The 23,340-nt window shown below is 56.0% G+C and overlaps 2 protein-coding genes across 5 annotated transcripts; both read left to right on the top strand.

Moving 5' to 3' along the window:
* The first annotated feature begins 277 nt into the window (after positions 1-277).
* TMEM86B (transmembrane protein 86B) lies at positions 278-2,578 on the top strand. The gene is made up of 3 exons (XM_027514736.1): positions 278-742; positions 1,024-1,264; positions 1,880-2,578. The coding sequence occupies exons 1-3, from the start codon at positions 692-694 to the stop codon at positions 2,260-2,262; spliced, it is 675 nt and encodes a 224-aa protein (XP_027370537.1). The 5' UTR covers positions 278-691; the 3' UTR covers positions 2,263-2,578.
* Positions 2,579-4,243: 1,665 nt separating this feature from the next.
* PTPRH (protein tyrosine phosphatase, receptor type H) lies at positions 4,244-22,837 on the top strand. Of its 4 annotated transcripts, XM_027514731.1 has the most exons (16): positions 4,244-4,332; positions 5,668-6,471; positions 7,278-7,311; positions 7,908-8,165; positions 9,022-9,321; positions 9,672-9,944; positions 11,332-11,410; positions 11,524-11,571; positions 17,065-17,155; positions 17,523-17,613; positions 17,833-17,909; positions 17,996-18,130; positions 18,473-18,595; positions 18,770-18,930; positions 22,001-22,136; positions 22,233-22,837. In XM_027514731.1, exons 2-16 carry the CDS (start codon positions 6,421-6,423, stop codon positions 22,356-22,358), a joined length of 1,983 nt encoding a protein of 660 aa, XP_027370532.1. In that variant the 5' UTR covers positions 4,244-4,332; positions 5,668-6,420; the 3' UTR covers positions 22,359-22,837. The 4 variants fall into 4 exon arrangements, with proteins under 4 accessions (XP_027370532.1, XP_027370531.1, XP_027370533.1 ...); XM_027514730.1 differs by lacking the exon at positions 4,244-4,332 and having other exon boundaries at positions 4,891-6,471; XM_027514733.1 differs by lacking the exon at positions 4,244-4,332 and having other exon boundaries at positions 6,408-6,471; positions 7,278-7,714.
* The last annotated feature ends 503 nt before the right edge of the window (positions 22,838-23,340 follow it).

Genomic DNA, 23,340 nt, shown 5'->3' with positions numbered 1-23,340 from the left:
CCCATCACCCGCATTCCCAGAGCCCTTTCCCCTTAGTGAAGCAGTGGGGGTTGGGGGTTTGGGGGCAGCCAACCAAGCCAGACTAGGCGCCCGGGGTCCGTGGCTTCTGGCGGAGACCGGCTGTGCTGTGCGCTGTGGCTGGCTGGACGCGGGGAGCCGTCCCCGGAGTCACCTGTGGGCTAGCACACTGCCCAGTGCCGCTGTCTGCTGGGCAGGCCTTCCCAGACGAGGGGGGCGGGGCGGGGGGGGGGGCTGGGGGGTGGAGGGCTCCTGAGGGACGGCCAGGCCCGGGGCCGCGAGGGGAGGGGACGCCGCTGGCCTGTCCCTGGGCTCTGGCGTCCCCCGCCCTTCCCCCCTCGCTCATAGAGGAGCAGCCCTTGGAGTGCTGCGCCCCCTTCCCTTTGAGCCGCCAGGCACAGCCGGTGGGAGGGGCGTGGCGGACAGGCTCCCTAGGCAAGGAGGAAGCCAGAGGCAGTGGCCGTGGAGGGTGAGATACACTGGGGTGCCGCGGGGGCCGTATCAGCGGTGCCAGGCAGGACTGTCCCAGAGCGGGGCAGCATCTCCCTGAGCCTCTTATCAGTCCCAGAGTCCACAGGACGCTCCTGAGTTAACGTGTAACCACACGCCGTCCCCACCAGCCTCAAAGCCAGCGGTGCCCACATGCAGGCCACTGTGGGGGCCGCAGGCCGACATGGACGCCCGGAAGGAGGGGCTGCTCCGGAAACCTCGCTTCTCAGCTCAAGTGAGCGCCGCCGAGCTGGGAACCGGGCCTGTGCTCCTGGGAACCCAAGTGACCTGGAAGAATCAGGGGTGGGGGGAGGGGGGGCAGGTTCTGTGAGCCTGGACGTCCTGGTGCCTGTGTGGCTGCCCCTTGCCTTGGGCAGCATGGCTGGGGTCCCCGGGCAGGGCTGGGCCTGGCCCCCAGGGGCCCGGAGGGCTCTAGCCGGGGGCTGGTCCCAGGAGCTGGGGGCTGGGCTGCGTTGCAGCTGCTCAGAGGCCCCCTTACCCCCGAAACACCCACAGCCGCGCGTGGGCATGGGGCTGCTCCCGTTCTTCCTCGCCTGTGCCGTCTACCTCCTCGTCCGGAACGCAGACCAGCCGCCCTGGGTCAACGTCCTGCTCAAGATCCTGCCCGTCCTCTACCTGGCGGGGTTCCTGGGGACCGCGCACCCCGGCGGGGGCTACCGCGCGCTCCTGCAAGGGGCCCTGCTTTGCTCGGCCGTGGGGGACGCCTGCCTCGTCTGGCCTGAGGCCTTACGCTACGGTGAGAGCGCGTAACGAGATGTGTTGCCTTGTCCCTTTTTGACGCCCCCCCAGTGGGTGGAGGGTGGGATGCCGTGGTGGGGGGGCGACTCCCCAACAGAACTCCCTGGGGAGCCCACGGCCGTGAGAAGACGCATCCAGACCCCAGCCCCCGCGCCTCCCACATGGGCGCGGGCGGCGTTCCCCGAGGCCGCGTGAGCGCGCAGGGCTCGTGGTCTCGAGCACGCTGCCAGAGGCCAGCCTCACGTGGAAGGGACGCCTGAAATGGGACGCGTGTACCAGCCAGGTGCCCCTGCAGGCAGAGGGCTAGCAGGTGCAGGAGCCGAGGTGCGTGCAGCCGCCGGGGCCCCCGCAAGCTGGGGTGTCCGTCCGCGGGCGGTTCGGAGCAGAGCTGCATGGAACGCGATGCGCGCCTGAGGCGGTTTGGGGGCCAACGGCCAGAAGAAGGGACGGCTGAAGAGGCCACCCTGGGAGACGGGGCCGTATGGCCACTGTGGGAGCTGGCACTGGGGGTCTGCCCTTTCCCTCGGGGCGAGGGCGGTAGGGTTAAGCCAGGGAGCAGCACGCTTTACCATGCGCGCGCGCCCGCCGCCCCCCCCGCCGTTGTCTCCTGCAGGCATGGCTGCCTTCGGCCTGGCCCACCTGCTCTACCTCCGGGCCTTCGGCCTCACACCCCTGAAGCCTGGCCTCCTGCTGCCCCTCCTCCTGGTTTCCGCCCTCTACTTCCGGGTCCTGCATCCTCATATGCCACCCCAAGTGGTCTGGCCCCTGCTGGCTTACTCCATAGTCCTGGTCGCCATGCTGTGGCGGGGCCTGGCCCGGGGCGGGAGTGCCCACTGGGGCGCCCTGCTGTTCGTGCTTTCGGACTCCGTGCTGGCCTGGAACATCTTCACCTACCTTGTGCCCCACGGCCACCTGCTGGTCATGACCACCTACTACTCGGCCCAGATGCTCATCACCCTGTCGGCCTTCCAGAACCCCAGACTCAAGTCCCACTGATTCCGGGCTGAGGTGGGCAGGCGTCCACCCTCTCTCCTCCTGCAAGGACCTGGGCCCCAGTGAAGCCAGAGAAACAGCCTTGGGGGCGAGAGCAAGACCCCCAGACTCCAGTCTGCTGGTGCTGGTTCATCTGGAGACTAAACCGTTCTTGGAGTTCTGAGTCCACTGCCTTCCCTGCGTTCTGATTTCCAGGCCCTCAGCCAGACCCATGCTGGGTCCCCCCAGCCCCTGGCCTACTTCTGTGCCTCCAAATGCTCTCCACATGTTGTGGCCCTGATTTATTCTGTTGCTTAAAGTAAAGTGGGCATTGAACCCGCGACATCACCGTTCATTTGGGGAGGGCTGATCACAACAAGATCAAATAAGTCATTTTCCTCCCCCCATCCCCCGCACAGGATTTACCATTTTAACCACTTTTAAGCCCATGATTCAGTGACAGTACATTCGCAGGGTTGTGCTTTGAACAGTTGCTGCGGGCCCTCCCTTGGGGAACACGTGTTTGTGTGTACAACGCAGTGATGTTAACTGTGCCCACAGCAGGCTGCTCGTGGCCCAGTCCTGGTGCCCAGGACTTGGGGGGGGGTGGCGTAGAGTAACCCCCCTCCCCAGGGCCCTTTGATGGCGGCGGAGATTCATCATATTCATCGTGTCCATTGTCCAGATGAGGATGTTACTGAGCTGAGGTCAGGAGGAGGCTGGCCAATGTTAGTTTCCTGTGGCTGCTGTCAGAAATTACCATAAGCTGGGTGACTTAACAGAAGTTAAACCTCACAGTTCTGGGGCCCACAAGCCCCCAGTGTCAGTGGGGGTGCCCTCCGTCCAGGGCGCGCTCAGGGGAGGGTCCTTCCCGCTCCCCCCAGCTCGGGACAGCCCAGCCAGGCTTCCTGCAGTGGCCTCCCTCCGAGAGGCTGCCCTCCCCTGGGGACACCAGCAGTTTGATTGAGGGGCCCACCCTAAGTCCAGGGCGATGTCATCCCGAGATCCTTAACTTGATGACATCTCCAAAGACCCTGTTCCTAAACAACATCACATCCATGAAGGCCCGGGCTCAGGACTTGCACACGTCTCTGGGGACCACAGTTCAGCTGACTGCAGTCACACCCAGTATCAGGAGAGGAGAGGGCTGAGGAGATGAGGAAACTCAGAGGGGGCTTGGAGGAGGGGGTAGGTAAACACATGGTGGGAGTGGAGTACTGAAGAAAAAACCCAGGTGTGGCCCTTGTCTTGGCTGTGACCTTGGCAGCCCTCTGCCCTTTGAGCCTCAGGTCCTGGACGTGAGGACAGAAAACAGAACTGCTCTCCAAACCCTGCTGTTTCTGCAGCCATGGTGTGCCTGTAGGGACTCTGATGGCAGAGAGGGGACGTCTACAACCCTGATGTGCTTTTAGGGACTCTTAGAGCAGAAAGGGGACTTCCCTGGTGGCTCAGATGGTAAAGCATCTGCCTACAATGCGGGAGACCAGGGTTCGATCCCTGGATAGGGAAGATCCCCTGGAGAAGGAAATGGCAACCCACTCCAGTACTCTTGCCTGGAGAATCCCATGGATGGAGGAGCCTGGTGGGCTCTAGTCCATGGGGTTGCAAAGAGTCGGACATGACTGAGCGACTTCACTACTAATACTACTACTACTACTATAAGAGAGAGGAGACTTCCACAGCTATGGTATGCTTTTAGGGACTCATAGCAGAGATGGGACGGGGATGTCTATACATGTGTTGTGCTTTTTTTTAGGGACTCTCATGGCAGGACACTGCTACATCCAAGAGGTGCTTTAAAGGATCCCCCCCCACCCCAGAACCCACCCTTGGTTTTTAGTCCCTGCCCCACCTACAGGCCAGGAGCCCTTACTCACCACAGAGAACCGCCTGAGGTCAGATGAGGCAGGTGTTCTGCCTGAGGCGGGTGCCTGCTCTTCACAGTCTCGGATGCCACGTTGGCCGGGGTGCCTTCCTTCAGCCGCACGCCCGCTGGGTGGTCGTGGACCGCCTCCTGCGCTGCCCAGGCCCTCATCATTCTGTCAGCCATGGAGAGTGGGAAGCTCACGACAGAGTAACTGCAGGGCAAATAAAGTGAGCACCCTCTCCCCTCCTAAAGGGCCCCCAGGACAGCCTCCCACCCAGGGAGAAGTGCTAAGGAGCAGTATCTCCAGCCTCCGTCTGTCTGAACCCCATGTTCTGTTTTTTGAAGCTGAGCTAGGGGTGACATCACTGTGTACCTTTAAGGCACGCTAGTGTTGATTTGATACTTGGATACGTCACAGTATGAGTACCCCCGGAATGTTAGCTAACACCTCTTGAGTCATCACATGACGACAATTAAAATCTAGTCTCTTAGCAGCCTTGTAATTTATAATATAGCATTGTTGTCTGTGGTCACTCTGTGACCATGATCTGTTTGAAGGCATTTGTATCCAATTCCTGAAAAAAAAAATGTTATGGTGGCAGCTTTACTGGGATACTCTCAGGCTTCCCTGGTGGCTCAGACTATAAAGAATCTGCCTCCAGTGCTGGAGACCCGGGTTTGATCCCTGGGTCAGGAAGATCTCCTGGAGAAGGAAATGGCAATCCACTCCAGTACTCTTGCCTGGAGAATCCCATGGACTGAGGAGCCTGGAGGGTGGGCTACAGTCCATGGGTTCACAAAGAGTCAGACATGACTGAGTGACTAACACTTTCACTTTCTTCATCTACCACCCAACAGCCCACTCAAAACTGTAGACATGGTTTTTAGTATATTCAGAAGAGTTTTCAACTAGCAATCTTAGAGCATCTTCATCACACCAAAAAGACACCCCATGCCTTAAACTAATCACCCATCGCCTCCAGCCCAAGGCAATCACTAGCTTGTTTAGTCCCTCAGCTGTGTCTGACTCTTTGTGGCCCCACTGTAGCCCACCAGGCTCCTGTGCCCATGGGATTCTCCAGGTAGGACCTTGTTTATCCTTCAGTGTTTCATGACGATAAACAGTTAACGACCCTGCACGCAATCACAGCGTAGGGCTTGCTCCACACCCACCAAGCAAAATCTCCCAACACCGGCTGGGCGTCCTGCAAGTCAACTCAGTGCTGACACTGTCCCACAGGCTGAGGATTCAGCCCTACAAATCTGGCCCCCTCCTGCCCCCCACCCGCACTTCAGACGCCAGTCACAAGCCTGGGGTTGTTATCTGTGCTTCTGATCAACGGGCTATAAGTCAGATGTTCCCAAGACCCCATCCTTGTGTTGGATCAGGTGCTAGATCAGGTCACAGAATGCAGAGAAACGTGCCTGCTGCATCACTGGTTTCTTCTAGGATGTCACTCAGGAACAGAAGGGAGAGGAGCACAGGGCAGGAAGTGGGGAAGGAGCCCAGCGCTTCCGTGCCCTGCCCAGAAGCCTTCCTCACCCGCTCTCTTCACTTTCAGACCGTAAGTGAGATCACGGCAGCTTGTGTGTGCAGATGATCAGGAAGGCAAAGCCCTTCTGAAAAGCCCTTCTGGATACCGGCGGTCTAGGGATGAACCCACAGCAAGTGTGGCTGCAGTTTTATCGAATGGCTTCAAAGGGCCGGACGTTGTTCCAAGACTTGATGCGAACTCCCTTATTCCTACCACATATTTGCAAGGGATTGTGCCCAGTTCCGTCGATTTGGAATCTGAGCCACTTCGAATTGAAGCCACATGCTCTCGGGCCCAGGTAGAACGGTGGCGCGTGGGTCTGCAAATAGGGACGGTCTGAGGGCAGCCGGAGCTCGCAGGGGCAGGGGAGGCAGAGCCCAAAGTCAGGACAGGCGATGAGACGCCGGTCTGGTGCTGAACGGTCCACTTGAGGGGTGCGCATCTTTCCCTCCCCGCCCCGGAGCGGCCCCTCGCCGCCATCCCGCCCCGCACACACGGGACCTGCGTCGCGCCTTCACCCGGGAAGCGGTGCCTTAACCTGGGGGCAGAAAGGGGATACCTCGAAGCCAGGCGGAGCCCAGCGTCCAGAGGTGAGGACCGAGGCTGCTGGGCGGGGCGGGCCTGGCCTCAGGCTACAAGCCTCCATTTCCTCCTCCTCCCTTTCTGCCCTGACCTGTGGCCTCACGTTGGACTGGGAGAGGGGAATTCTTGCGTGTAAAGTCCAGCAGGTGGAAGGTCCCGGGGCTGGGACACCTGGGTCCCTCGGCAGCGTCCGCAGACATGACCGGGGCTGGCGGTGGCCTCCGGGCCTGGGGGAGCCTGCTGCTGCTGGTGAGTCCCCCAGACCCCGGTCCGAGGGGAAGGGATGCTGGGGTCCCAGAACGCCGGCCCCGCGGGGGGCGGGGCTTACCCTTCCCTGGGCTTCCGGATTGGGGGAGGTTCCTAGGGAGGCTTACATACACCTGGTCTCAAGATCTTGCTGTGTCTGCTGCGGAAGTAAACGTTGGTTATTGGCAAGACTCGGGTATTTTATAAAGAGAAGGGATTCAGGCCCAGGCCCTCCCCCCTCAGACCCGGGGGTCCAGGCCCCCAGCCCCTCCTTCCTCAGACCCAAGACTTCCAGATCCTCAGCCCTTTCTCTCTGAAACCCAGGGGTGCAGACCCCCAGCCCCTCGTCCCTCAGATTGCGGGGTCCAGGCCCCAGCCCCCCTCCCTCAGATTGGGTGACAGTTTCCTGGTTCCCAGTCTCAATCTCTTCCTTCATTCCCAGTCTGTTGATCCCTGCCTTTAATCTTCCAAGGCCATATTTTTCAGGAAGTGAAACCATTCAGTTTATCTCAGCACCTTATGCTTGAAGCCAACCCCAGCTCCGGGGTCCCTGGAGTCCCATCCCTACCTCACCACCCCACCCCACCCCCCCAACACACACATACACCCAAAGCAGACAAGGGAAGGTCGTGGGGCTGACCTTTGTCGGGCCCAGCCTGGGGGAGGAGGTGCGGTGCCCTGTTCCTGCCCTCCGGGAGCACTGACTCACAGGGCCAGGGGCACTCGGGGAGGGTCACTGGCCGGCTGTCTCACCTGGGGTGAAGCGAGGTGAGCCTCAGAATCTGATTTTCCCCTTGGGCTGTCTCCAGGGCCTGTGCAGCTGGACAGGGGCCAGGGCGGCTGGTGAGTGACCCCTGCCTGAGTTCATAGCCCACGCAAAGCCACTACACCTCGATGCCCATGAGCTTTGTGGTGGTGGTGGGGGGTGTCTCTATGGAGGACAAAGTGGCCACAGCAGGTGCCAATGGGAACAGTCCTTTCTGGACACGGGGCAGGAATGGGGGGTGGTAGAAGGGACAGGACTCCCCTGCTCGCACCAGACCTTCCTTCCCAGTCCTCAGCCCCCAGCCCCTGCCAGGAAGCTGGCTGCGGAGCCCCGAACCAGCATTGTTGCAGAAATCCTACCGGAAAGCGCGGCTCTAGATCTTGTCACTCAAGTGTGGTCCGTGCATGGGCAGCGGCCCCCGAGAGCTGACTGTGCGTGCAGAGTCCGTCCCACCCTGGGCACCTGAGTCAGAATCCGACTGTAAGGAGACTCCCAGGGATGCATGTGCACGCTGAGGCTCAGGAGGCGCTGATGGGGACCATGCGCCCGCATCTGTCTTCCCGCCTGTCACTGAGGCAGGCCTGGGAGCTCACCCTGAGGGTCAAACACACCCAGCAACTCTCCCCTCCCCTGCTCCCCTGCTAACTCCAGATCCTTCTTCCTAACTTCTCAGCCTCCAGCACCATCAGCAACCTGACTGTGCAGAATCAGACTAGCAGCTCCATCACCCTGAGCTGGAAGGTGCCTGAAGGCTCTGAGCCTGAGACCTACTGTGTCCAGTGGACTGGTGACGGTAATGCAACTGTGTCTCAAAACACAACAAATACCACCATCACAGTGAAAGGACTTGAAGCCGGGACGTTGTACGAATTCTCTGTGTACGCAGTAAAGGATGGATTCAATAGCTCGGTGCATCTCAATGCCTGCACAGGTGAGAGGCAGCCGCTATTCGTATTGTTTTTGTTTGTTTTAATGGGAGGTGACAGATGGTGGTGGAGAGTTGACAGGAGAACGTGGCACCCTCCCTTGCCCAGGGTCCCTTTGGGCCACAATGAGCAGGCGATGAAGAAAGAATATGTGCCCTACAAGAAGAGAAGCCAGCACAATGAGAAGCCTGCACACTGCAGCGAAGAGTAGACCCCACTCGCTGCAGATAGGGAGTGCCTGCTCGCAGCCATGGAGACCCAATGCCACCACTGGGTCTCCATTAGTTAATTAGTTAATTACCGATTAGTTAATTACCACTGTGCTAGTGGTAATGAACCCACCTGCCAGTGCAGGATACACAGGATCCCTGGGTCGGGAAGATCCCCTGGAGAAGGAAATGGCAACCCACTTCAGTATTCTTGCCTGGGAAATTCCATGGACAGAGGAGCCTGGTGGGCTACAGTCCACGGGGTCACAGAGTCGGACACGACTTGACACACACACGTGAGACACACACGCACACACCAGAAAGACCAGAGTCAACAGCTCCACCTGGAAAGTTGATATGTCCAGAAATGAGAAGGTTCTGTCCCTGGGGCAGCTTGAGACAGACAATGTAGGGTATGGTGATGGGTGGGACCCAGGGCTGTAGACCCCGGACAGAGGGCCTGAGCAATCCCGGACCCCCCACCCCTGGCCACTTTTCTGTGGTTCACACTCCTTAGCAATTAGACCCCTTCCTATGCCTAGGTACTTCCGCTTTGCTTTGAGGAGGAGGAGACTGGGGAACCACGGGTTTGGGGTGGAGGGGAGGGGTCCTTGGGGCTCCAGCCCCTTCAGTCTCCATCCTTACTTCTCAGCTCCCAGCGAGGTTACGGCCCTGCAGAAGCAAAATCAGACTGACAGCTCCATCACCCTGCAGTGGGAAGCCCCTGCAGACCCACAGCCCCAGTTCTATGTATACTGGGTCCATTGGGCCAGCAGAGGATATCCCCAGAGGAAGCGAGGTCCCCAAGGACACCAGGACAACCAGACAGGCAGCACCAACAGGACTCACTATACGGTGGAGGCGCTGGTGCCCGGGACTTGGTACTGCTTCAACGTGTGGGCCGAGAGCTACGGTGTACACGGTTACAAACAGAGCCTCAATGCGTCCACGGGTGAGATGGGGCTCCCTTTGACCTGGTGGGGGGTTAGGTCGGGCCTGGGGGCAGTGAGAGGTGAGCGGACTCCAAATCCCATCAGGCCATGGGGTCATGATGTCATGTGTTGCAGTGACATGGATGGTCAAAGGGCTCATGGGAGTTGTAGTCTCTGGAGACCTATGGCCTGTCCCCGTGTGGACAATAGGGGTGAGGGGTGAGAGAATGAGGTGTGAAGAGGTATTCTGGTTTGGGGGAAGGAAAGGACACGCTGGTTCTCAGAGAACTGGCCTGACTGGTGGGGAGAGGGGCAGTGGGAAGTCCCCCCGGATGGAGCCTCCTGATGCCTCTCATCCTCCTGCACACAGCCCCAGATCCTGCCAACATCACCTCCTGTGTCATCACCTCTGGGGGCCACGAGGTCATCCTGGCCTGGTCCTGCCCCCAGGGAGGCTATGAGGCCTTTGAACTGGAGGTCAAGGGGCAGCTAGGCCCCCAGAACAGCTCCTCCTGCGGGGATGCTGTGAAGGTGTCGTTACTCAGGCCGGCTCAGTCCTCCTCAGCCACAGTCATGACCGTCTGGGATGAAATGAGGGCCCCATCTGCCTCGGTGGCTTGTCACATGGAGAGCGGGCACGCGGGTGAGTGGGGTCCCGGGGACGGGGGATTCGTGGCCTTCTCCCCAGACCCCTTCAGGCCTTGCTCTGAGGCAGGCCCACCTGCCCAGGGGGTCCTCTCTGCTTGTGTTTTGTTTCCTGCTTTCTTTAAAACAGCTCTGTTGAGATGTGATTCCTATAACATACAACAGTTCACCCACTGAAAGGGTATAACCCAATGGCTGCTGCATATTCTCAGTATTTGCAGCCATTGTTGCCATCGGTTTTAGAACGTTTTCATCATCCCATAAAGAAAAGAAAAGTTTTCCCCTTAAGCCTTGTTGTTGTTCAGTTGCTCAGTCATGTCCGACTCTTTGCGACCCCATGAACTACAGCATGCCAGGCCTCCCTGTCCGTCATCAACTCCCGGAGTTCACCCAGATTCATGTCCATTGAGTCGGTGATGCCATCCAACCATCTCATCCTCTGTTGTCCCCTTCTCCTCTTGCCCTCAATCTTTCCCAGCATCAGGGGCTTTTCCAGTGAGTCGGCTCTTCGCATCAGGTGGCCAAAGTATTGCAGCTTCAGCTTCAGCATCAGTCCTTCCAATGAATACTCAGGGTTGATTTCCTTTAGGATGGACTGGTTTGCTCTCCTTGCTGTTCACAAGACTCTCAAGAGTCTCCTTTAAGCCTGTTACCCCCTGACTTCCCCAGTCCTCCACCAACCAGCCATTGACGGTCTCTAATCTACACCTCTCTCTCTCGATTTGCCTCTTCTGGATCTTTCCTAGAAATACAGTCACACAGTATGTGGTCCTTCATGACCGGTTTCTCTCACTTAGTGTAATGCTTTTAAGGCTCATCCAGTGTTCTAATGTGTATCAATCAGTGCTTCGTTGCTTTTTAAAAAATTAATTATTTGTTTTTGGCTGTGCTGGGTCTTGGTCGCTGCAAGGGTTTTTCTCCAGTTGTGGGGGGTGGGGCTCCTCTCTAGTTGGGATGCGCCAGTGTCTCGCTGCGGTGGCATCTCTTGTTGCGGAGCACAGGCTCTGGGGCATGTGGGCTTCAGGAGCTGTGGTGCATGGGCTCAGGAGTTGCAGCTCCTGGGCTCGGTAGTCATGGCGCATTGGCTTAGTTGCTTCGAGGCCTGTGGAATCTTCCTGGACCAGGGATCGAACCTGTGTCCCCTGCTCTGGCATGCAGATTCTTATCATGGAGCCACCAGGGAAGCCCCCGAGCAAGTGATGACTTTTGATCAGCAACTTGGGAACTAAGAGGCTGTGGGGCAAGGTTGGGTCGGTGGGTGGTGGGGGCGCGTTCTCCTCTCCCTCCTCTGCCCTCGAGTCTACCCCGTGGGCCTCTGATCTGAGTCTGGGGGACGGCAGGAACGCAGCGCCAGGCTCTAACAGCCCCCACCTCACCTTCCCCAGGGGTCATCGCCGGAGCCGTGGTCAGCGTCCTCCTGTTACTCATCCTGGTGGGCCTGCTGCTCTTCTTCCTGAAGAGGAGGTGAGACTCTGCGCAGGGCTCACGGCGCACCTGGAGGGGGGCCTGGGGGACAGACGGGGACCCCTGCTGCAGCCTCATTCCCCGAACCTTTACCTCCCCTTGTCCTTTTCCAGGCGTAGAAAGAGGGAGAAGAAACCCGCACCCAAGGATCTGGAGATCAGGTGAGCGGGTCTGGGGAGCGCCAGAGACTTGCTGTCAGGTCAAAGCCAGTTGGCCACTGGACAGGTCAGAGGGCAGGACTAGGGGATCCACCTGCAGGGACCATCATGCCTCCACTGCTGCCCGCTCCCTAAGCGCTCCAGGCCAGAGGCTACAGAACCGCTTTCAGTCTCCATTCTGGGACTCCCGCTCATTCATCCAGCGGTGCGACCACCAAATCCCTGTAAAGCGTCAGGCACTGTTGTAGGAAACAGCGACGGAAACAAAGATTCCTGCCCTCGTGGCGCTTACGTTCCAGCACGAGGACTTCCCTGCTGGTCCAGGGGTTGGAACTCCAGGCTTCCACTGCAGGGCACACGGGTTAGACCCCTGGTTGGGGACCTACGATCCTTCAAGCCTCGAGGCACAACCAAAAGCAAACACATGAGCACATAGGAAGCAGAACAAGTTGATGAAGGCCAAGATGGTTACGTGGAAACAAATAAAGCAAGAGATAGGGCTAACAAGAGTAGGGGAATATTTTAAATAGGGTGTCCAGGAGAAGCCTCACTAAGCAGATGACTAAGAGAAAGCCATTTGAGGACAGACTGGAAGCAAATGAGGGGAAGAACCCTGTGCCCACCTGGGAAAAGACATTCCAGGCAGAGGCCCCGATGCAGTCGCCCTCTTGGGGTGTTGGGAGAATGAGGCGTGTCTCTGAGGTTGAGCAGAGTGAGGGTGAAGGGAGGCGGGTAGGAAATGAGGTTGGAGAGGTACCAGGTGGGGTCAGATAAGAGTGAAGACTTTGCATTATATCTGGAGATCGGAGTGTTTGGAAGCTTTTGAGTAGACCCGTGACGCAGTTAAGAAGCAAAGGCAAAAAGCAGGGAAGCAGCAAGATGTGTTTAATAATGCAGACATCGTTAAGTCTCAGAGCAGGAAATGGTTAGAGGGAATCAGATGCAAGATGTCATCTGAGTGTTTAAACAGCAGATCTGGTTAAAGATTGGATGTGTTGGTGTGGAACTCAGAGAGGGCTCAAGAGTGACCCCAAGGCATTTAGCCTGAGCCCCAGGAAGGCTGGAATCACTATGACTCGAGGCGGAATGTCTCTGGTGGGGGCAGGTTTTGGGGGAAGGTGTCAGGAGCTCAGCGGTGGACACACTGAGTTTGAAATGCTTGTTGGGTGTGCGGGTGAAGACGAAGATGAACAAGTGTTGGATAAAGTCTTGCAGTTCAGGACAACATTTGTGCAAATATCTTCATCACTCTGGGTCAATCGTCATTAAATCTCTATGTTAGAACAGTCCCCAGGGATTAACAGAGGAGAGTCAGGGCAAGGAGTTAAGGAAAGCTGGGAGGCCAGCTGGGAGGTTGTTCAGTTGCTCAGTGGAGTCTGACTCTGTCACCCCGTGGAACGCAGCACGCCAGGCTCCCCTGTCCTTCACTATATCCAAGAGTTTGCTCAAACTCATGTCCATCGAGTCGGTGATGCCATCCAACCATCTTATCCTCTGTTGTCCCCTTCTCCTCCTGCCTTCAGTCTTTCCCAGCATCAGGGTCTTTTTCCAACGAGTCAGTTCTTCACATCAGGTGGCCAAAGTATTGGAGCTTCAGCTTCAGCATCAGTGCTTCCAGTGAATATTCAGGGTTCGTTTCCTTTAGGATGGACTGGTTTGATCGCCTTGCTGTCCATGGGGCTCGTGGGCACAAAAAGAAAGAGGGGATGGCCACCAGAGGTGGGTGCCTGAGGAGGAGTAAATACAGGTGTGGGGGCGATGACGCCCAGTTTCTCCTTCGCCGTAGAATGTGTCCTGGCCAGCATCCCGCCCCAGTCACCCTCTGACCTCTCCCCTCCCTACCCTGTGTCCATTATAAGGCACCTGCGACAAATCTCTGCACCCACTGGATTCCAAGTCTGGTCCCGCCTACACGTCGAGCGTTTTGCCATCCTCAACCTCCGTGCGCGTGTTTGTATGTCCCAGCGACGATCCTTGGGGACTTGCAGGTGGAGATTACTGGAGGCTGGTGGGAAACAGGTCTGAAGCTCAGGACGGGGAGAAGTAGGGACTGGAGATTTAGAAATCGCAGACAGAGGTGAAGCTACAGAAGTGGTCAAACCCCATGAGTAGCGTGTGTCCAGTGGGAAAGGGGGACCCGAGGATGGACTCCCAGGAACGCCCCCCTTTTAGGATGGATGGAGGGCGAGGGGCCCACCAAGGAGGAGGAGCAGCAGCGGCCAGAGAGGCCGGTGGTGGTGCCAGCCAGGAGAGGGTGCTCAGAAGAGGGTGGATCCGGAAAAAAACCAAAGTGCCGTCAGTGGCGCCGGATGCTCCGGAGCACTGACTCGAAGGATGGCCTTAGAGGCGGCCTTTGGAACTGCAGATAAGGAGGCAAATCAGGCTTTGAAACAGTCCTTGTTCCCCTGGAGTTGCGGTGCAGACACGAGGCCGTGGTGAAGGGTGGGAAGGAAGCAGAGAAAACTAGCCTGCCTGAGAAGACTGAAGGCAACGGCACGTTTTCAGCCATCTCATTGTTGTGTAGGTATGATGGGGCCACTGGATCCGGAGACAGACACCGTTCAGAGGCAGTTTACTGCACTCACAGATCCCAGCGAGGGGTTACACGTTACACCAGGCAGGGCCACGCAATCACACACCCAGCATTGGCTGGGAGGCGGGGGGATCCCTGGGGAAGAGGCTGTATCCTGGTTTTCACGGGGACAGGTGAGCAATGCACGCCAAATAGGTTCAACTGGAATCACCTCAGTGGACCCTGAGGGCTGTTCCCGGTCGCTGGTGGCCATCTGAGCAGACGGCCCAGAGTGCATGATCCTCAGAGGGGTGGTGGTGAGGGTGTGCAATTTAATCAGATCGTCCGGAAGGAGAACTGGGGAACTCCTTGGCGTCTGATTCACCACCAGGGCCAGGTTCAGTCCCGGGTCAGGGATCTCCTGCAGGCCACACAGCTCAGCCAAAGGAATAAAGTGTAAAAATAAACCAAAAACCAATTACGTTAAAAAAAAGAAAAAGAAAAAACAAAAGGTCCATACTGACAGCACTGCGCTACGAGGGGAGGAGGCAGAAACGCCTGGAGTGGAAGCCACACGAGGTCGAAGGACCTTTTTTTTTCTTTTTTGGTCTGTGCCGGGTCTTAGTTGCCCTGCAGGCTTTTCTCCTGTTGCAGAGCGCAGGCTTCTCATCGCGGTGACTTCTCCTGTTGCCGGGCACCAGGGATTGAACCTGTGTCCCCTGCGTTGGCAGGTGGATTCTTTACCACTGAGCCACCATGGAAGCCCCAGATGATTACTTTTTTCAGTACGAAAGTGAGAGTAGCATGTTCACACACAAACGGGGAGAGGGAAGAACCAGGGAGGGCCACAGGGAATTGGGGCCTAGAGACGGGCAGTAGCCCTAAAGGGCAGAAGGAACACCTCTCTCTCTTTCTGAGTCAAAACGACTCCCAAGGGACATCCGTGGTGGTCCAGCGGTTAAGACTCTGTGCTCCCAATGCAGGGGGCCTGGCTTCGATCCCTCCTCAGGGAACTTGATACCACATGTCACAACTAAGACCCAACATAGCCAAAAAACAAATTCTGATCGTGGTAAAAAGATAGATAAGCTACAATTCACCACTGCAGACTGTTTTTAAGTGCCCAGTTCAGTGGCACTAAGTCCACTCCCATCGTTGTGCAACTGGCACCACCATCTATCCATAAAACTCTTAAAACACACACACACACACACACACACGGCTTTGTTTATTTAGGCCAAGTTGCATGACTTGTGGGATCTTAGTTCCCCATTCGGGGATCAAACTGGCACCCTTGGCAGTGAAAGCCTGGAGTCCTAACCACTGGACTGCCGGAGGAATTCCCTATAGAACTCTCTTCACCTGGCAAAATTGAAACTCTGCACCCAGTAAACACTAACTCCCAATTTCCCCTGTCTCCCCAGCCCCTGGAGACCCCCTTCTACTTTCTGGTTGTATGAGTTTGATGACTAGCTGCCTCATATAGGTGGAATCGTATTTGTCCTCTTGTGACCGGCTCATTTCACCCAGCATCAGGCCCTCATGTTCATCCATGTTGCCTTATGGGTCAGAATTTCCTTCCTTCTTAAGGATGAATAATACTCCACTGTATACATAGACCACGTCTTCTTGATCCATTCGCCTATCAGTGGACACGGCTTGCTTTCACTTTTTAGCCACTGTGAGTAATGCAGCTATGAACGTGGGTGTACAAATATCTGAGACATTGCTTTCAATTCTTTTGGGTGTATACCCGCGGACAGATTTGATGAATGAGAAACAAAGTCGCTAATCTGAAAAGTCTGCACCTCCCATGCTCATAGCCGCAGTATCCACCATAGCCAGGATATGGTAACAAGCTAGCTGTCCATCAGTGGATGGTGAACAAAGAACATGCACCATACAGACAACGGAGTATCACTGAGCCATTAAAAAGGAATGAAATGATGCAGTTTGTGACACCCTGGATGGACCTTTAGGGCATTATGCTAAGTGAGATTAGTCAGAGGAGGACAAATAACGTATGATTATCACTTACATCTGGAATCGTAAAAACGGTTCAGGGAATTCACTGGCGATCCAGGGATTAGGACTCAAGTGCTTTTACTGCCAGAGGCTTGGGTTCAGCCCATGGTCAGGGAACTAAGATCTTGCAAGCTTTGTGGCACGGTCAGAAAAAAAAAAAATTTTTTTTTTTTAAATTAAACCTCAGACTCATAGATACAGAGAATACACTGGTGGGTGCCAGAGGCAGAGGGTGACTTGGGTGAAGGAGGATAAAAGGTCCAAACTTCCAATTATAAGATCACTGCAGATGGTGACTGCAGCCATGAAATTAAAAGACGCTTACTCCTTGGAAGGAAAGTTATGACAAACCTAGAGACCAGAGACATTACCAATTAAGGTTTGTCTAGTCAAGGCTATGGTTTTTCCAGTGCTCATGTATGGATGTGAGAGTTGGACTGTGAAGAAAGCTGAGTGCCGAAGAATTGATGCTTTTAAACTGTGGTGTTGGAGAAGACTCTTGAGAGTCCCTTGGACTGCAAGGAGATCCAACTGGTCCATTCTGAAGGAGATCAGTCCTGGGTGTTCATTGGAAGGACTGGTACTAAAGCTGAAACTCCAGTACTTTGGCCACCTTATGTAAAGAGTTGACTCATTGGAAAAGACTCTGATGCTGGGAGGGATTGGGGGCAGGAGGAGAAGGGGACGACAGAGGATGAGATGGCTGGATGGCATCACTGACTCGATGGACGTGAGTCTGAGTGAACTCCGGGAGTTGGTGATGGACAGGGAGGCCTGGCGTGCTGCGATTCATGGGGTCACAGAGAGTCGGACACGACTGAGCGACTGAACTGAACTGAACTGAAGTCCTGGGGAGGTACAAAAAAAGAAAACAAAGCAAAACACTCTCCTTTTATCCCAAGAACGTGCGGTTAAAGGCAGTTCAAAGACTCACCCTTCTCCCCGCCCTCCCCCCACAGGTTCCCAGGGGACATCCTGGCGGAAGACTTTGCCGAGCACGTCTGGAGAAACGAGAGGGACAGCAACTATGGCTTTGCCGAGGAGTACCAGGTGGGGTGAGCCAGCCCCGCGTGCCCACCAGCCCCTCCCGCCCCTGCGGGGCTGAGCTGAAACAGGCATGCCCAGCTGGGTGGCTCACAGAAATCCCCAGCCACCATCGGCCACCTTTTTGACTCTCACGCTGGTGTCGGGTAGCCGGGTCCCTCCTCTCCCGCCTGCCCCCAGCCCGGGCCCCTTCCTCCCAGTAGCCGTCTCAGACGCGCCCAGGGGACGGTAGGCGCACGCGTCCTATCTCTGTGGGTGCTGCAGAATTCCCCGGGGCACAGGGTGAGTGGGGTGGCGACACGCGGCTGGCCCCGGGTGGGGGTGGGCCGAGGAAACCCAGCGCCCATGCACCCCCCCCTTCCTCCGCCCCCAGCAACTGGCCCTGGAGGACCACGGCCAGTCCCAGACGGTGGCCTCAGCCCTGGAGAACAGCGGCAAAAACCGCTACAGGAACGTGCTGCCCTGTGAGTCTCGAGTCTCCGGCGTTCTCGCCTGCGAAGTCGTCAACACCCTAGTCCCTTGTTCCCCTCGAGAGACAAAAGTTCCTGCCCCAGTGAGCGGGAAGCCCCTGGCTCCTCCCGACGGGGTCCCTCGCCCCCCTCCCAGCTCCCTGTGTCCGCCCGTCCCCGCTTCCCCGCTTTCCCCGCTCCCTCCGCTTCGCTAACGTCGGCATCTCCCCTTAGACGACTGGTCCCGCGTGCCCCTGCAGGCCCTCCTCGGACAGCCGGGCTCCGAGTACATCAACGCCAGCTTCATCCCCGTAAGGCTGGGGTCAGCCTGGACTCGGGATCCTCGGAAGGTAAGGGCCGGGGGCAGGGGGGCCCTGACCGGTCTGCCTCCCTCCAGGGTCTCTGGAGCCCCCGGGAGTTCATTGCGGCCCAGGGTCCCCTGCCGCAGACCGTGGGAGACTTCTGGCGCATGGTCTGGGAGCAGCAGAGCCACACCCTGGTCATGCTGACCAACTGCGTGGAGTCCGGCCGGGTGAGGGAGCCCCGGGCCCCGGGGGAGGGGGGGCGCCCTCCAGGCTGCAGCCTGTGATCCTGCCCTAGACACGGGTCCTGGGGTGGACCCTGACCCAACCTCGGGGGTTCCCAGCACGACCCCACCCCTCCCGCCTCCCCCAGCCCACCCACTGGGCCTCCTATGGGGTGAGGCTGCTCTGGAAGACCTGAGGAAGGGGGAGTCCCCCTGGCTGGGGTGGCTCTCCCCTTGGTTCCCGGGCCGGGGCCGCGTCCCCGGTGCTGAAACCCAGAGCCACGCGGGGGTGCTCCGGGGGAGGTTCTCCGCAGCCTCCTGTAGTCTGACCCACCCGTCTCCTCCCAGGTGAAGTGTGAGCATTACTGGCCTCTGGACGCCCAGCCCTTCACCCACGGGCACCTGCAGGTGACGCTGGTGGGGGAGGAGGTGGCGGAGAACTGGGCGGTCCGGAACCTGAAGCTCTGCCATGTAAGCCCCGCCCCCCTCGACTGGCAGTTCCTCCCCTGCGGCGGCCCCTCCCCAGAGCTCCCCCGGAAGTCGCGGTTTCCATCGCTCCCACCGGGGACCTCCGTGTGCCCCAGCGGTGCCCCCACCCATCAGAAACAGGCCCCGGACTGAGGTCCCCTGAACCCCTGCCTCTAGGTGCAACAGCAGAAGACTTTGCCGGTGCGTCAGTTCCACTACATGACCTGGCCAGACCACGGCGTGCCCCACTCCCCAGACCCCTTGCTGGCCTTCTGGAGAATGCTCCGGCAGTGGCTGGACCAGACGGTGGGGGGCGGGCCTCCGATCGTGCACTGCAGGTGAGGAGGGGCCGGACCCCGCCCTGCGCCTCAGAATCCGGCCCCTCGAGTCCTTAGGGGACTTGAGGAGGAGGCGGAGGAGACCAGGAAGGCATGCAGGAGATGGAGGCAGGAGGTGAAGGGGTAGTGGTGCAGGTTGCGAACGAGGATGAAGATGAAGGGATGGGAAAGGAGGGAAAAGAAATAAAGGAGGCGGCATGGGTGGGGAGGAAAGGGTGAAGGACAAGAGCAGGAAACGGCCAGAGGTCTTAAGAAACGTTTAAAACACCTCCTTGGGGAAACTCCCGGTTGTCCAATGGTTAGGACACAGTGCTTTCACTGCCAAGAGCCTGGTTCATTCCCTGGTGGGGGAGCTAAGACCCCACAAGTCTCACCGCTTGGCAAAATAATAATAATAAAATTAAAATGGTTCGTTTCATGTTTAAAGAAAAATGACTCGCTTGGGAGGTCATCTGCTCTGTATGAACCTCAGCTGGTCACTTCCTAGCTGAGAGTCCTGGGACAGTGGACTTCACCTCACTCAGCCACATTGCCCTGTCTGTAAAATGGACACACTCCACTGACAGTTCCTACTTCTGAGGGGTGGGAGAAGTGCACAGAGGACACGAGGCACCCAGGACGGGGCCTTACAGATAGAACTGTGAACAGTCATTAGTTACTACTTCCTACTTAAGCAACCCCCACTTATGCCGTAGCCTCCAGAATCAGATCAGATCAGATCAGTCACTCAGTTGTGTCCGACTCTTTGCGACCCCATGAATTGCAGCATGCCAGGCCTCCCTGTCCATCACCAACTCCCGGAGTTCACTCAGACTCACGTCCATCGAGTCAGTGATGCCATCCAGCCATCTCATCCTCTGTCGTCCCCTTCTCCTCTTGCCCCCAATTCCTCCCAGCATCAGAGTCTTTTCCAATGAGTCAACTCTTTGCATGAGGTGGCCAAAGTACTGGAGTTTCAGCTTTAGCATCATTCCTTCCAAAGAAATCCCAGGGCTGATCTCCTTCAGAATGGACCAGTTGGATCTCCTTGCAGTCCAAGGGACTCTCAAGAGTCTTCTCCAACACCACAGTTCAAAAGCATCAATTCTTCTGTGCTCAGCCTTCCTCACAGTCCAACTCTCACATCAATACATGACCACAGGAAAAACCATAGCCTTGACTAGACGAACCTTTGTTGGCAAAGTAATGTCTCTGCTTTTCAATATGCTATCTAGGTTGGTCATAACTTTCCTTCCAAGGAGTAAGTGTCTTTTAATTTCAGGGCTGCAGTCACCATCTGCAGTGATTTTGGAGCCCAGAAAAATAAAGTCTGACACTGTTTCCACTGTTTCCCCATCTATCTCCCATGAAGTGATGGGACTGTATGCCATGATCTTCGTTTTCTAAATGTTGAGCTTTAAGCCAAATTTTCACTCTCCACTTTCACTTTCATCAAGAGGCTTTTTAGTTCCTCTTCACTTTCTGCCATAAGGGTGGTGTCATCTGCATATCTGAGGTTATTGATATTTCTCCCGGCAATCTTGATTCCAGCTTGTGTTTCTTTCAGTCCAGCGTTTCTCATGATGTACTCTGCATATAAGTTAAATAAACAGGGTGACAATATACAGCCTTGACGAACTCCTTTTCCTATTTGGAACCAGTCTGTTGTTCCATGTCCAGTTCTAACTGTTGCTTCCTGACCTGCATACAAATTTCTCAAGAGGCAGATCAGGTGGTCTGGTATTCCCATCTCTTGAAGAATTTTCCACATTTTATTGTGATCCACACAGTCAAAGGCTTAGGCATAGTCAATAAAGCAGAAATAGATGCTTTTCTGGAACTCTCTTGCTTTTTCCATGATCCAGCGGATGTCGGCAATTTGATCTCTGGTTCCTCTGCCTTTTCTAAAACCAGCTTGAACATCAGGAAGTTCATGGTTCACATATTGCTGGAGCCTGGCTTGGAGAATTTTGAGCATTACTTTACTAGAATGTGAGATGAGTGCAATTGTGCAGTAGTTTGAGCATTCTTTGGCATTGCCTTTCTTTGGGATTGGAATGAAAACTGACCTTTTCCAGTCCTGTGGCCACTGCTGAGTTTTCCAAATTTGCTGGCTTATTGAGTGCAGCACTTTCACAGCATCATCTTTCAGGATTTGGAATAGCTCAACTGGAATTCCATCACCTCCACTAGCTTTGTTTGTAGTGATGCTTTCTAAGGCCCACTTGACTTCACATTCCAGGATGTCTGGCTCTAGGTCAGTGACCACACCATCGTGATTATCTGGGTCGTGAAGATCTTTTTTGTACAGTTCTTCTGTGTATTCTTGCCACCTCTTCTTAATATCTTCTGCTTCTGTTAGGTCCATACCATTTCTGTCCTTTATTGAGCCCATCTTTGCATGAAATGTTCCTTTGGTATCTCTGATTTTCTTGAAGAGATCTCTAGTCTTTCCCATTCTGTTGTTTTCCTCTATTTCTTTGCACTGATCACTGAAGAAGGCTTTCTGATCTCTTCTTGCCATTCTTTGGAACTCTGCATTTAGATGCTTATATCTTTGCTTTTCTCCTTTGCTTTTCGCTTCTCTTCTTTTCACAGCTATTTGTAAGGCCTCCTCAGACAGCCATTTTGCTTTTTTACATTTCTTTTCCATGGGAATGGTCTTGATTCCTGTCTCCTGTACAATGTCACGAACCTCATTCCATAGTTCATCAGGCACTCTATCTATCAGATCTAGGCCCTTAAATCTATTTCTCACTTCCACTGTATAATCATAAGGGATTTGATTTAGGTCATACCTGAATGGTCTAGTGGTTTTCCCTACTTTCTTCAATTTAAGTCTGAATTTGGCAATAAGAAGTTCATGGTCTGAGCCACAGTCAGCTCCTGGTCTTGTTTTTGTTGACTGTATAGAGCTTCTCCACCTTTGGCTGCAAAGAATATAATCAATCTGATTTCGGTGTTGACCATCTGGTGATGTCCATGTATAGAATCTTCTCTAGAATAGCCCTGCTAAATACCTGACCTCTGGGCACTCCAAAGATGGAGCCCTCCAGTCAGTGTGGCCTGACGCCTCCTTGTCCCTGCCTAGCGCCGGCGTGGGCCGCACAGGCACCCTCATTGCTTTGGATGTGCTGCTGCGGCAGCTGGAGTGTGAGGGTCTCGTGGGGCCCTTTGGTTACGTGAAGAAGATGCGGGAGAGCCGCCCACTGATGGTGCAGACTGAGGTGAGGGGGATCTCCGGGCTGGGCTGGGTGGGCGCGAGGGCAGGGAGAGCTGGCCCGAGGCTCAGGAGGGCGCCCCCCACCCTGCTCTGTTCCCAGGCCCAGTACGTGTTCCTGCACCAGTGCATCCTTCAGTTTCTGCAACAGTCAGCCACAGTGCGGGCTCAGAAGGGGGCCACCTACGAGAACCTGCTGATGGAGAATGGAGCTGCTACAGAGGCCTAAGCTGTGGGAGGGCTGAGACCCCTGCCCTTCTAGACACAGACTCTGCACCCCTGCTTCAGCCCAGATGTCTGGGCCCCTGGGACAGCTGAGGGCTGGGGTCCCAGACTCCTGGGCCCTGAAGGAAGAGAGGGGACCAGTAGCCTAGATTCCTACTTCCTGGAGAGGGGGTGAGCCTGGATCCTGGATTTCCAGTTCCTTGAAGAAGGAGAGGGATGGGGTCCAGGAGTCTCTGGTTTTTGTTTGAGGGAGGAGGAGAAGGTAGGGTCTCAAGGAACAAGCTGAACTCTGAGGAAGAAAGAAAGTAACGAGGCTCCAGAATTCTGGCCACCTTAGGAACAAGGGTGGGCAGAGACCTGCCCACCTTTTACTCCAGAAACCAAATCAGTCTTCAAGAATCTGAGGTTTCCCCTTACCCTGCCACCTGTACATATTTTTTTCTTTTATCCCATAACTTATTAAATCACTATTTTCCCCAGAGACACCCGTCCCCACAGTGGATTTCTGGGTCTGGAAATAATATTGAGGTGGGTTCCTGATGTATAGGTACTGAGGCAAAGGTCCCAGGAAGATAGCTACAGGGATTCACAATTGGCACCTGAAAATGTAGGTTTGGACAGTTGAGTCTTTCCGAGAAGGCCCAGGGTGTGGGCAGTGTGGGCTCCGTGCCCTCAGCTAGGAGCATGGAGGCTTGCCTTCTGGGCCTGGCCCTAGGGGAACTTAGAGGGTGGAGTGAAGCCGATTTGCTGGTGAATTTCAGGCTTAGTCTCCTGTCTAGATATCTGAATACCCTGGCCTCCAGAGAGGGTCTTCTGGGTCCTAGAACCCGGTATCTTGGCGCCCGGTTCTGTGGGCAGCCGCGGAGTCTGAGGTGGAGAGAAGCGGGCTGGATGCCAGGATGGCTAGACTAGAAGGCAGAATATCCTCGGGACCAGGATAAATATCCGTGGGCGCCCTGGTGGTTCCAAGCTCGGGGGCTAGACGA

This window comes from Bos indicus x Bos taurus, chromosome 18 (assembly GCF_003369695.1).
Source record: "Bos indicus x Bos taurus breed Angus x Brahman F1 hybrid chromosome 18, Bos_hybrid_MaternalHap_v2.0, whole genome shotgun sequence".
NCBI classification, from domain to species: Eukaryota; Metazoa; Chordata; class Mammalia; order Artiodactyla; family Bovidae; genus Bos; species Bos indicus x Bos taurus.
This window is presented reverse-complemented; position numbering and strand designations above follow the sequence as displayed.

Coding starts and splice junctions, on each gene's coding strand:
- PTPRH (XM_027514731.1), top strand. CDS start 6,421: ATGACCGGGGCTGGCGGTGGCCTCCGGGCCTGGGGGAGCCTGCTGCTG. Junction 17,910..17,995: donor TCAACGCCAGCTTCATCCCC/GTAAGGCTGGGG, acceptor GCCTCCCTCCAG/GGTCTCTGGAGCCCCCGGGA. Junction 18,931..22,000: donor CCTCCGATCGTGCACTGCAG/GTGAGGAGGGGC, acceptor GTCCCTGCCTAG/CGCCGGCGTGGGCCGCACAG.
- TMEM86B (XM_027514736.1), top strand. CDS start 692: ATGGACGCCCGGAAGGAGGGGCTGCTCCGGAAACCTCGCTTCTCAGCT. Junction 743..1,023: donor AACCTCGCTTCTCAGCTCAA/GTGAGCGCCGCC, acceptor AAACACCCACAG/CCGCGCGTGGGCATGGGGCT. Junction 1,265..1,879: donor GCCTGAGGCCTTACGCTACG/GTGAGAGCGCGT, acceptor TGTCTCCTGCAG/GCATGGCTGCCTTCGGCCTG.